Raw genomic sequence first — 13,140 nt, 5'->3', positions numbered from 1 at the left:
GCCAGTGGAAGCTTCTCTTTATTAGCATGAGGAACACCTATGAAAGTCCTATATTATACTTGGTGGTGGTAGTTTCCTCTGATATTGTAAGATCAATGTCTGTTATAAAATTCCTTCAAAACTGACAAAGATTTTTTTTCCAATCCCCTCATTTTCACAAGTGCATTTTCATTCTTTTCTTTCAGGATATCTTTGAAACAGAGCCTAAATCTAAAGAAATTATTTTTGTGATGCATTTTCATATATGCACGTATTTCATATCCTTCTTTTTCTCTGATTGAACTATTTTGTGATATGAAAAAAGCGCCTTAAATTGCTGAGTTCATTGCAATGATTATTCTTCTTTATTAGAAAATAAACTAAGTAGCCAGACATCTGGCAATTCTTCAGGAGTTTAACTCAAGTTCCAAATCATTTATGAACTGGAGAACTGAAAGTACTGTCCTAAAGTTATGCTCCTTCAGTTTTAGTGCTTGAATGTAAACTGCATAAAGGAATTAGCCATGTTTCAGTGAAAAAAAAAGATTCAATCCTTTCCTATGAAACCAGTCCCCGATTGTTGTGGTTTTATCTGAAAGAGACAAGAATCAGATTACTTCCGTTGATTGCATTTGTATATGTATGCAGACAAAATGTATGGGTTTTATCTTCATTTAAACTACACCATCTCTATGAAGTCCAAAATGTCTTCAAAAATATCCTGGATCTATTATTAAATGGTAATATATAAAAATATATATATAAATGAATATATAACACAATGGAGCACTGAATAGTTATTTTTTTCATGAACTGTTAATTATTTTTAGTGTTTACATGTTCAGTAGGAAGTCTGTACACTGAATTTGCTGCTATTAACGATGATTAAATAATCAGAACATTTGCATAACAAATGGCAAAGGTGTTAGTGTAATGGGTGGAGAAGGAGCACCCGTGAGTTTTAGAGTAAATAAATCTGTAAGTGCCTTATTCTTCTAGTGAGACCAGGAGTGCCTTTAAAGAAAACAAGCGTGCTGTGAAATGCTGATGCAAGTACTGGCAACAAGCGTTGATGTAATGCAAAATGGTTTTTAATCCTTTTTTTTTTTTTTACATGTCAACACCATTATTATCAATAAACCTCTTCTAGCTGAACCGGTCTTTGAGAACTTTTTTTTTTTTTTTTTTTTTTTTTTTTCATTTAGCGATATAAACAGCTTGCCCGGTCCACGTTAACCCCTGGGGCCCAAACCCTGCCCCTCGGCCCCGCCCGCCGCCATTTCCACCCTTCGCTTCAGCTCGGAGCCCGGCCCCGCCGCCAGGACTACACTTCCCAGCGTGCCCCGCGGCGCAGGCAGCGAGGGGCGGGGCGGCGGCCGTAAGGAGCCGGGCGCCCCAGCGGCTCCGAGCCGTTGGTTCCGCGGTGCGCGGCGGGCGATGGGGCTCTGTGCCGGCTGCTCCCCGCTGCTGGCCGCCGCCTTCCTCCTCCTCCTCTTCCTCCTCCAGCTTCGCTCTGCCTCCCCCGCCGCCTTGCCCGGCCGCCAGAGCGAGCCCAACGACAGGCCCATCGTCGGTAAGGGGCGTTATGGGGTGGGGGGCACTCACGACGTAGCCATAGCGCTGTGCTTGCAGCCTCTTGAGGTGCCTCCCGAAACTGGCGTGAAACCTCGTGGTTTGCTACAGTTTTGTTAAATTGTAGGTAATTTACTTAGGATAAGGCGTAGTACTTCCCTAAAACAGAGGAGTCGGGTAAAACGCGTTCACCTGACCCCCTGTGGCTAGGCATTGCGATTGATGCCCCGTTGCCTCGCTGTTCACAGTTCTTCCAGGCAATAAAGGTATCAACCTTTGTAACGTGGCATTTCAAAAACTAAACTCTGATTTCTCTTTCAGCGCATAACATTTCTGTGAAGTGTTCTCTATAATGCTGGTTTTCTTTCTTGGACCTTTCAGGGGTGCTGGCACAGGAATGTCACTTCAACAAGTTCCAGCAGTTTGGAAATTCGTATATTGCAGCTTCTTACGTGAAGTTTTTAGAGTCTGCTGGTGCCCGAGTTGTCCCACTAAGGTAGGTTTTTATATCCTTGTGAATGGTTAATAATCCTGTAACATGAGGGCATTAGGGGCACCTGAAGGTAGTTCTGCTGATTTTTTGAGTGCTAAGTGCTCGTCAAAGACCATTTCAGGATGCCACAATTTAAAAGCTATTTTAGAAAGCAGAATAAAGGAAAACTGGAACATATAATTTTTAATTTTCTTACAAAATTGTATGATTTTTTAAATTTTTTTTAACCTGTAAAATTACTCAGTAGTTCACATTAGTGTTTTTTCCAAGTTAGCTAGCGTATTTTGCCTTAAAAACATGCATATCAAGATAGATAAGGCTATCTTTTGACACATTCTGTAGTCCTAGAATCTGACTAGTGGAGGAAGACTATCAGTAGTCCTTGAAGAAATCTAAATCCAGTTTGGCTCCAAGTATGGGTCACTAACACCATGTTGTATAATATTTTGATTGTTGTGTAAAAAGTAGCAAAGTAAGTAAAAAAAGTGACAATATTTCATAGCTAATTGTTAACTACAAAGTAGTAAATGTGCTATTGTCCAATGCTAAAATGACCTTTATACAAAGTTAAAGGTAATACTAATGAGGCCGCAAAGAAAAAAAAAAAAAAAAAACTAAACACAATAGAATGTATAAAGGAACCAGTGAAGTGCCTGAATTATAAGCCAGTGTTCCTCATGTAGCTGGTGAAAGTTTCAGAATGGTTGCTGACTGAAAGCTGTATCAATAACACATTGAACCAAGGCTTCCAATTCTTTCAACAAAGTTAGATGCCATAAAGCTGACCACTTTGAATATACCCAGTGTACCTACACGAGTGTAGGCATCATACTGTTTTGCTGGTGCTGAGGTCGTTCTCACCTTTCTACTTCTCAGCTTTACCTTTGTTGAAGAATGGGCGTGACTAACTGTTTGCAGTTCTTGGAATCAATCTGAAACTGGAGTTGCCAGTCTGCAGGAAATAATAACTACACCACTTACGTAAATGCTAAATTTAATGATTGGTTGCGAAGGGGTCTCAGACTACCTAATTCTGAACTGTACTTGACAGGGACCTGTTCTCAGTTGTGTGGATTCTCAATCTCTACTGAGCTGTTACACGTGATATGTTTCATTTGAACTGGGACTATTGTATTCTAAATGTTTAAAGCATGCTTTCTATGTATTTTCTATGCCCCTTGCTTCAGTTCAATAACTAAGATATTTTTGTGATTAAATACATATATTTCATGTGTTCTGTAACTATTTTTTGGTGTTTCAGATTAAATCTTTCAGATGAAGTGTATGATAAAATATTCCACTCTATTAACGGGTAAGTTTTGAGCACTATCTTTCTGTTGAAATATATGATAATTCCTGTTTTGAGATCTGGCATATCCTCAAGGATATTGTCTTTTACCCTTTTGGAAGGTTGTGCTGAGTGTCGCAGATGTGTAAATCTGTTCTAAGATGGAGTACTGTTTCATCCCACATCGGTCTGCTGCATTTCCTTCCTTTTGGAGCATGTCAGTTAATCTGCAACACTGTCAGAGTTCGTTTTAGCACTCTCCAGTGCTTGCCTGCAAGTACACAAAAGTGGCAGGATAGAGGTTAACAATTGTTTTTACTTTACTAGTGAAGTAGGTCACTTCCTCTTTGTTATATTTTTTCTTACCCTCATATGAGTGATCACCTTAATTTTGAATTGTAATAGCGCTTACTGGGTGTGTCGTCACTCTTCGTCTTCCCTTCCCAGACCTTCCCATCCCTTCCCATCCTCTCCGTATTTCCTCTATTGTGAAAGCTTCTGATTTCCAGTCTTTATTACCCTATCTCTTTGGGTTCCTTCTCTCCTACTTCTCTAATGGCCCATATTGCCTGGTGTGATTCTGTGGCTTAGATCTCTGTTAGACAAATGTATTTTAACTTCTCAGCTGATGTACAACCATTATCCACTCAAGTGTTTTTCCTGAGTTTTTAAATGTCAGATAATGTGATCTAGTTCAACACACATTTAATTACGGACTTAGCAAAGTCAAAACCTTTTAGGTTTGCTTTAAGCTAACAGTGCTTTTCAGAAGAGTTAAACCAGCTGGTGCTACATTTCAGTAGCTTGGTTGTGTGTGATCCCCTAGCATGTGATTGGGCTACTTGTAGTCATGAGATGAACATCTTAAACCATGAGTATTTTCATTAAGCTTATGCATATAACAGAATGTTAATCAATGTGAGTAAAACCTGCACGTTTAGATTTGTGGCTGTCTGGGTAGATCAGTCTTATACAGCACACCCTATATGTTAAGATGCGGGTCTTTACAGTGTTTTGGTGAAAACAAGCGTATGACAGCTATGCTTTCTCCCCTGTGTCTTCTCATAGTGGAGACAAAATGAGTAATTTCACCCCTTTTTTTGTGACTGTCACCCTCTCTTTCATTGCCAGACGGATTGTAACCTATGGAATCTCCTCTTTATTCTACTTCCCACCTCCATCAATGCACGAGGTGGTATTAGGCAAGTAGATCCAGTTCTGTTATCCTTCTGTCTTTGCAGTGACTGGCAGTTGGGTCTGTGCTATGTAGGTGGGTAAGGATGATCTATGTTTCCTCTTGTTGCCCTCCTCTGTCACCTAATGGCTTCCACAATACAGTTGTCTATAACAAATAAGAGAGAGGACTTGCTATACTGTGGAAACTTATAAGAAAGAGTCACCACTGACTTTTCTGACTAGATCCCTGCTGTCCCTAATTGAAGGTTAGATATCCATCTACAGGCTTCTGAAATCTAGGTGTCCTAATCTACACCCGAATCCTACCCTTAAAACCACCGTCAAACTTTTCTCTGTGTATGCTGCCCAGGTTTTAGTTCGATCACCATCATTCATTGTTGCTAATCAGATTCTTGGATGTTGCCTTTCAGGGTACTTTTTCCAGGAGGTGGTGTGGATCTTAAGACTTCAGAATATTCCAGGGTTGCTAAGATATTTTACCGCAAGGCATTAGAGGTAATTACTAAAGAACAGTCTGTTCTTGTTATTGTCACTTCTTAGAGATCAAAATGACAGGGAAGCTTGTATTCTCAGTTTCCCACTGGCATACAGTGTGTTAACTATAAGCCAAATAATAAGTAGCTTATTGCTAGCTTCTGCTTAAAAAAATCATTTCATAGCTTAAGATTCAGACACCCCATGCCCTTTCCTGTTACGTGTTGTGTCATTGTCTTAAAATCTGATTTCTTTGGGTGGGTACACTATCATTTATTCATTATAACTGGGACTTTATTGCTGTTTGGAACCTGCAATAAAATAACAACAATGCCTTCCAAAAGCACAGGGTGTTCAGTGACATTAAACATTGAACAAAATTATAAAAAAAAATTAAAGGTAACTACATTTATGTTCACTTAAAGTTTAGACTTTGAAGGAATTCTAGAGAGACTCTCAAATAATCCAATTTACAGTAATATAACATTAAGGCTTCCCTTAACATATATGCTACAGCTAGTGAAAGACCTTTGTTCTTACTTACCTGTAAGTAGATTTAAATACATATTTGGAGGTTCATATGAAAGATGTACATGAGATAATCATAAGAGTTTTTATTTATTTATTTTAAGATAATAACGTATTTTGAAGTAAAATTTTATCTTGTAAGTGCATTGTGGAAAGGAATGGAGATTCACTGAGCTTTATACTCAACCCCTGTGATTTCTGAAGGATCTTCTGTATTCAGGTTGAATAAAAAATGCAAATTTTCTTCACTTTTTCTTCTTTACTGGCTTTATTTAATTTTATTTTCAGCTGATGTTGATTACAATTGTTGCAGAAGTCATAGCTCAGAAAACTTTGCCCAATTCTAGAGCCAGTTGAGAGTAGTGCTTAAGCTACTAGTACAGTAGGAGGCATTCACTGGCAGTGAGGAATTCCTTTCTGCTCTGGCTGCTGACTTTTCTTCAGCATGCAAGGAAAGTGAAAAGAATAGGAATTTCTGTTCAGTCTTCTTTCTGTAAATCTTCAGAACTTTTTATTTTGCTGCTTTTTATTTTGAAGGCTAATGATAAAGGAGATTATTTCCCAATATGGGGGACATGCCTTGGACATGAAGAACTGACATATCTCACAAGCAACAAAGTTTTACTCGTTAATACCAAGACAACTGGTTTGGCACTTCCTTTGAACTTTACCTCAGGTGAGAAATTCATGTCTGAGTTTTGCTGAGAAGTAATGGAGAGGTGTTGTGGTTTTGTTTGTAATAAACACACGTGGCTGAATGTTTGGGAGGTTTCTGAAGACTGTCTTAAGTGCTTTCTTAATACATTGCTGTGACTCTTTATGAAGGCAGTGCAACTCTATGACTTCTAAGGAAGAGATGTGAGCACAAGCTACTTGAAACCAACAGCAATCAGCAAAAAACAGAGTTGTGGCTCCGTGAGTCATTTGATCATTTGTACCCACAAAAATAATGTGGGTTTAGGTCCCTTTTTGTTACTGAGCTGGACAAAATTCACAGTCCCAAAACGTATCAGACTTGGAGAGCAAGTGCATTTGAATTTTTCACCTTGCATCTTTCCTAATGATGAATATTTGCACTGCTGTCTCACTTGAACAGTATTGAAATCAGAGAGGGTCCTGAAAGTAGAGCTGTGCCACTCAGTAACACTGGTTGAACGTTGATTCTTGTTATACTTCATATGACTTTATCCTTTTGTGAGTAATCCATGTGTGGTGCATGTAGTATTCACGAATTCTGGCAATTGTAGCCACTCTGAATGGAAAGGTCACTGAACTGAGTGGCAAAGCATTATGCTTATCTGTGGGAACTTAGGTGGTAAAGTTGGGTTCTCTCTAGGTCAAGACTGGAAGACAGTGGTAACATCATACTTGAAACCTGTTGGAAGTTACTTCACTGACTTTTTTCCCCTTGCAGTATATTCTTAAATCAGAAAGTTATACCACAGAAACAAAAAAGGTTGCTTTAATGTAGTGTTTTATTAAATAGGTCTCCTTCTATTCAGTAACAGACAATCTGTTAGCAGTTTGAGTAATGGACAGTATCTTTTTTTTGTCTTTGTGACAGCTGCAAAAGACAGTAGGTTGTTCAAGAATCTTCCTAAGGATTTGTTACGTGCTCTTGCTAACGAGCCATTGACATCAAACTTTCATAGATGGAGCCTCTCCATGGAGGTATTTAATCATTTTATTTCATTAACACAAATGTATTCTCTCTGTTAAAACTAGAAATAAGTAAACAGATAACGCACCTTTATTTTCTTTCCTCATTGCAGAATTTCACAAAGAATGAAAAGCTTCATAAATTCTACAATGTTCTGACCACTAACACTGATGGTAAAGTGGAATATATATCTACCATGGAAGGTAGGAAAACGAATTTCCTTTGTATGCTATGATTGTAAGAGAGTATTTCTTCAGAGGTGTCAGTTTATGCTAATTTGTAGAGCAAGCTTACCCTTAGAATAACAGGGTGAGTGCCGACCCTGTATGTGCTGACTGTGAGGAACATACAGTTTACAGACAGAGTTTATCTTTTGAGTACATATCCTTGAGCCTAACTGCATACTTCTTTTGCCCACTGTTTCCCTTCCAGATATGCTGTTGCAATTTAGCAATATTGCAGTGCTGTGATACAAAGTGTACAGCACTCATCTTGTAGCAGTTTAACCCCTCCATAGTGCAGCATGCCTCTGTTGTATCTTGCTTGCTATCTGCCTCTTTATGCTTGTGTTCCTGTGTGATGCTTTATTCTGTGTGCTGTATGAGGAGAACAATTCATGGCACTGAGATATAACAGCAATATCCCTCATTACTTTGACAGCAATACTGGTAATTGTTCTCCTCCAAAAACCTTTTGCGCTGGGTTGTATATGTTCTGCACCACACTTGCTCAGCTCAAGAAACAAGTTAGCTCATTAGAGAGTAGTTTATTTTGAATAGTATACTACTAGCAGCTTTACAATAAGGCCCAGCTGTCAGCCTATGGCATTCTTCTGTATGGCATGCTGGCAGTCCTCCAGAAGAGGAGAATAACCGTTTGATCAGAAGACCTAATTAGGCTAATAAGATATGTATCCTGTGTCTGCAAGCAGTTTATCACAGAGTAGTCATCAGCTGCTGTGCTTCTATTCTTTTTTTTTTTTTTTTTTTATATGAAAGTTAAGGACTGGCTTCCCCTGGCACAGAGCAGATGGGAGCTGACACTGTATTGACTGGGCCTTCAAGGGGATCCTAAGACTTGGATCTGTTTTGACTTGCTCTCTAAGCTTTTGTGAAGCTGTTGATAAGTCAGATATATTTGTAGGTTGTCCTTTGAGTTTGTTTTGCAGTAAGACTTAGCACATCACTCTTAAGGCATAGATCTTGCTTAGATCATTCTTTGATGAAAAATGTGTTTGTTGCAGCATACAAATACCCAATTTATAGTGTTCAGTGGCATCCGGAAAAAAATCCTTTTGAATGGAAGAAATCAACAGGCATTCCACATTCCTCATCAGCTGTAAGAGCTGCATATTACATAGCTGACTTCTTCGTTAATGAAGGTAAAAAGTTTTTTGTTTATCAGTTTTTAGAGTGAAGAAGACTCTCATCTTTCAAGTTCCTCTTGCTGCTTTCTTAAAAGTTTATTCTACAAGCTTTGTAGACTTACAAAACACAAGGGGTACTAGAAGTAGAATGGTTTTGTAAAAGTGACATCAAAATGCTGGTCGTTCTTGCAGAAGTAGTCTCTCTTTTCAGTAGACTGGGCTAAGACTAAAAGTCTTGTCTGTGCTGTGATTTTTCTACCATTTTGAATGGTCTCTGTAACATCTTATCCTGCCTGGCACAAAGACACTGAAATGGAAAAAAATGCTCCATTCATAATCCCACATACTTCCTCAGTTCTGAACTGAGGAAAGTTGTTGAAAGTGTTATCTAACCAGAATACCAAGATTATAAATGCTGCTTGGGCTCAGTATACAGATGTGTCAGGGGGTGCAACATAGTGCCAGTAGTATATAACTGCAGGACGGCATTTTGAGGAAGTTTCTGAATTTTCACTGAGCTTCTAGTTTATTTTGTTATACGCAAAGATGTTGAAAGTAACTAATGTGTGAAATTTTGATAATTTATTATACTTTTTTTTGTTCACTGTGAGTGAGTGATGTGGAAATGCAGAAGTATTTGAAGCAATCAAACTTGCTTTATTCTTTTATCTGTACCTCCTAAACCATTCCAATGAAATAGCATTTTCAGATATTAAACTGGCAATACATAAAATTGTCTCAGCTAATTGACTGGGAATATAATGAACATAAGCAATAGCCTAAGTGAGTTAGGATTCCAGATTTCATTTCTCATCAAAAGAGTCACCATATTGGAGAAATTGGACAGTGATTTAAAGAAGTGAAATATGTGCTGACCTGGTCAGTGAAAATGTAGAAATAAAAGTTATATGTTGTACAAGTTTAAGGCTGTTTCCTTGCATTATATAGTTCTACATTGGTTTGTGAAAACATAACAAAATAATGTAAAATTCCATATTGGTATCCATAAGCTTCACGTATTTATGAATTTTAGTAGTGTGCTTATGGGATAAATAGGGTAAAGTGTAAGATGAATCCAATTTTTCTTATGCTGTGTTCTAATGTTGTACAATTCTTCAGCTTTGTTTGCTACATTCTGTAGTACCTATCTACATACTGTGTTACAGGCAGAAGTAAGCTTGCTCTAGCCATTATCCAAGTAAATGTGGCAAAATTCAGTGCCAACTATTCTCATAAGTCCTGCAGCGCATGTGAGTTTGTTCATTTGTGTATGTGCACACATAGTTGGCTTGTATGCAGTACCACACTGAAATGTAACCAGCTTTTGGATGTGCTGGACTTTAATTCTAGCAGAACAAACTGGTGTCAGCTAGCTGCGTGTGTCTAGCCTCTGCCTCATATCAAACCAAAAGTTCCTCTTAATTATCTCCCCTGTCTGTGTACAGCTACTTCTACTATTTCATATCTCAATGTTGTGATGGGTAGTTGATATTTTCAGCTAACATAAGGCAGAGTGTCTTCCTTAACTTTGAAAATTAACCTTGGGGCAAAAAAATGTAAACTCTTGTCAACTGGCAAAAATATTCTTATTTGTGATTTTTCTTTTTTTTTAATAACTAAACTGATATCGTTTTTATATTCACCTGTTAATTTTGTGTAGAGTTGCCAACATGACCAAATAGAGCAGAATTCATTTTTTATTGTCCTCACCAACACATGCCACGTTAGGCTGATAGTCTGATACATTTCTTCCAGTACTATGAGTGCTGGTATCTTTGGTAGGTACCGACAGTACCTCATGAATAAATCTTGTTGTGTAGTCTTGGTTTTAAATGAGCAATTAATTTTCTCCCTCTTCAGTAATAAAATACCGTTGTAACCAGCTTTCCGAATCTGTATCTTCACAGTTCTCCATATATTAGTTACTGTGATTCTGTTTGCTGTTACGCTACACAGAATAGTTTTGCCAAGAAAGATACTGTCAAGGCTGATAACAGTAACGTGATGTATACTTTTAAAATGTTTTACAGCACGGAAGAGCCTGCACCGTTTCCCCAGTGAAGATGAAGAAAGAAAAGAATTGATTTATAATTATACTCCAATTTATACAGGAACGTTTTCTTCATTTCAGCAAGCCTATTTTTTTGATTGAGTGTCTTGTCAGAGGTGCCGCATTGCTATTTATAAATGGAATTATTTGCCTGCATTGCATAATTAAGCTGATATAGTGCAGTGCACGTGATAGAAAGCCAGACCAGTTCTCTTCCTTTACAGTGACTTATTCTGTGTTTCTTCTGCACTACGGGACCGCTAATCTGAAAATTTACGTTCTACACCATAATAGTTGTCTTGGATCACACTTTAATGCGAACTACAGAAAAATGCATTTTTTTCCTATAGGGAAGGCATTTTGATTGTGCTGATGAATTTGAACAATTTCAGGTTTAGTACAGGGAAAAATATTGTATTCTTATATTGCAAAATATGGGGGTTATCTCTATAAAACGTGGACTATGATAGCACTACAGATTTAAGGTGTATTCCTTACTAAAATGCTGTCCTCTTCAAATGATTTAGTGAACAAGACTTTGGATCTTGGGCCTGTCACAAATGTATATGTAATCAAGTTCTTGACAGCGACTAGTTTGTCATTTGAAAAATTGTCCAAAATAAGCATGATAACAAGGAGACACAAAAAGGATGTGTTATATCCACTTTGTGAAACTCTCCATTGTGCATTCAATTCAATGTTCAGAGAGTTCATACCTTGTGAGGTCTACATAAATATGAAGATGTAGTGTAAATTAGGCATTGCAAATTTCAGATAAAGTAAGTGTGGAGAGTGTAGTTATGTGCTGCTTTCACTTTCTGTTCTTTTCAAATTCCTTTTTATATATATTCCAAGAATCTGTTTGACAGTACCTAGAATCAGCAGGCAGATATGAGGTACAGACTTCTCTTTGTATGTAAAAGAATGTAAAACTAACTTTTGCTTTATATACTCTAACTTTTCCTGTAGTTACTTAGTAGAATTCTCACTTTTAATCTGAGATAGACACTATTGTCTCCACTGAGTCAATGGAAAACTTTCTGTGTTGTTGGATAGTTAGTACATCTGGAATTCAGTAAATGGATGAATGTGTATAAGAAACCTGCTAATATTGACATAATGTGATAATAGCAGTTGCATTCGGTACAGTGCAATATTTTCTGGGTGTTTGATTTTTGCTTTGCTACATGGTTAGTTTAAATCTTGTTCAGTGGTTTTGTTTAACATTCAGAAATTTACCAAGACAATCAGCTATACTTCTTTATTGCACAGCTTCCAAATCCTGTTAACATCAGTGGGGATTTGGAATTCACGAAAAATTCGGGTTTATACCTCAACTCTGTATCATAGTACGTTACACTCTCAAGTACCACTTGAAAGTCAGATACACTTCTCAGGTTTCTCAGGTAAAGGGCACTCTAACTTATTCTTTATAATGAAACAATGTCATAAGACAGAGAAAATGTGAAATGTATTAATTAAAATAGTAGTCACAGTTAATGTTTCCTTATACTAGAAAGACGCTGCTGGGTAACCACAAGCTTAAACATGTGATACTGTGGATTTCTATGCTTGTCAGATCAGCCAAATTCAGTAAATCTCTTTTTCATATGGGTGATTTTATCATGTTAACTATATTATCTGATTCCTGAGTAGAACCAGTGTAAAGAGATAATCATGCTCTACAGTTGCATATAAGTACAGCAGCTAATCATAGGCTCTCAGAATGGCTCAGGCTGCCTTCAAGATCATCTAGTTCCACCTGCACTGCCATGGGCAGAGATGCCACCCACTAGCTCAGGTTGCCCAGGGCTTCATCTAACCTGGTCTAGTCTATCCAGCTAAGATACTTATGAAACAAGTCCAGCCACCTATTTCTTAGTCAGGTTGAGTTCTTCGGAATACCTCCGAGAACTTGCCTAAGTAAGAGGGGCGGGATTTAGCCTTAAAAATAGGGACCGACCTTAGAAGTCAGATGTCTGCTAACTGCAGTGGGAGTAATTAGTTCCTAAGTGTACAACTTTAAGGAATATTGTGTGTAATATGATGAAAGAGAGCAGTATATTTATTATGAATTTGTATGTGTCTCTTCTTTATATCCTTTATCTTGTAAAGCCTTTTTGATGGTGGCAGTGATTTTTCTATGATACTTGAAATAAAATATATTCAAGCAGATGTGTATTTTTGTTCTTTGAGGTACCACAGATAAAGCATTAACATTGATTGGCCTTTTTTCCCCTCCATCTATGTCTGTTATCAAGGCAATGAATTGTTATGATTTTTCTGAATCAAAAAATTTTTCTGAACATTCTGTGACAGTCATAATTCAGGAGGCTACTCTAACCTACATGTATGTCCACTTGGTGTGGTTTTGGGAACCATTTCTCTGTTGAGATGGTGAAAGTGAGGGAGCTGTCTATGTCAACTTAGTCCAAGAAGGTACGCAGTTACTAATCTCTTTCATTCTGCCTCTTGGCACTATAGCTAGAGTATCCAGGATCAGAATGTTTGCCTGCTTACTTGCTAAATTTTT

General features: G+C 37.7%; 1 protein-coding gene across 1 annotated transcript; it reads left to right on the top strand.

The window, feature by feature from the left end:
• Nucleotides 1–1,339: 1,339 nt before the first annotated feature.
• Nucleotides 1,340–12,782, top strand: GGH (gamma-glutamyl hydrolase). The gene is made up of 9 exons (XM_084510442.1): nucleotides 1,340–1,552; nucleotides 1,933–2,047; nucleotides 3,306–3,356; nucleotides 4,940–5,024; nucleotides 6,069–6,207; nucleotides 7,096–7,202; nucleotides 7,304–7,394; nucleotides 8,435–8,572; nucleotides 10,588–12,782. The coding sequence occupies exons 1-9, from the start codon at nucleotides 1,417–1,419 to the stop codon at nucleotides 10,707–10,709; spliced, it is 984 nt and encodes a 327-aa protein (XP_084366568.1). The 5' UTR covers nucleotides 1,340–1,416; the 3' UTR covers nucleotides 10,710–12,782.
• Nucleotides 12,783–13,140: the final 358 nt, after the last annotated feature.

Source organism: Aythya ferina (genome assembly GCF_964211825.1).
Source record: "Aythya ferina genome assembly, chromosome: 2".
NCBI classification, from domain to species: Eukaryota; Metazoa; Chordata; class Aves; order Anseriformes; family Anatidae; genus Aythya; species Aythya ferina.
This window is presented reverse-complemented; position numbering and strand designations above follow the sequence as displayed.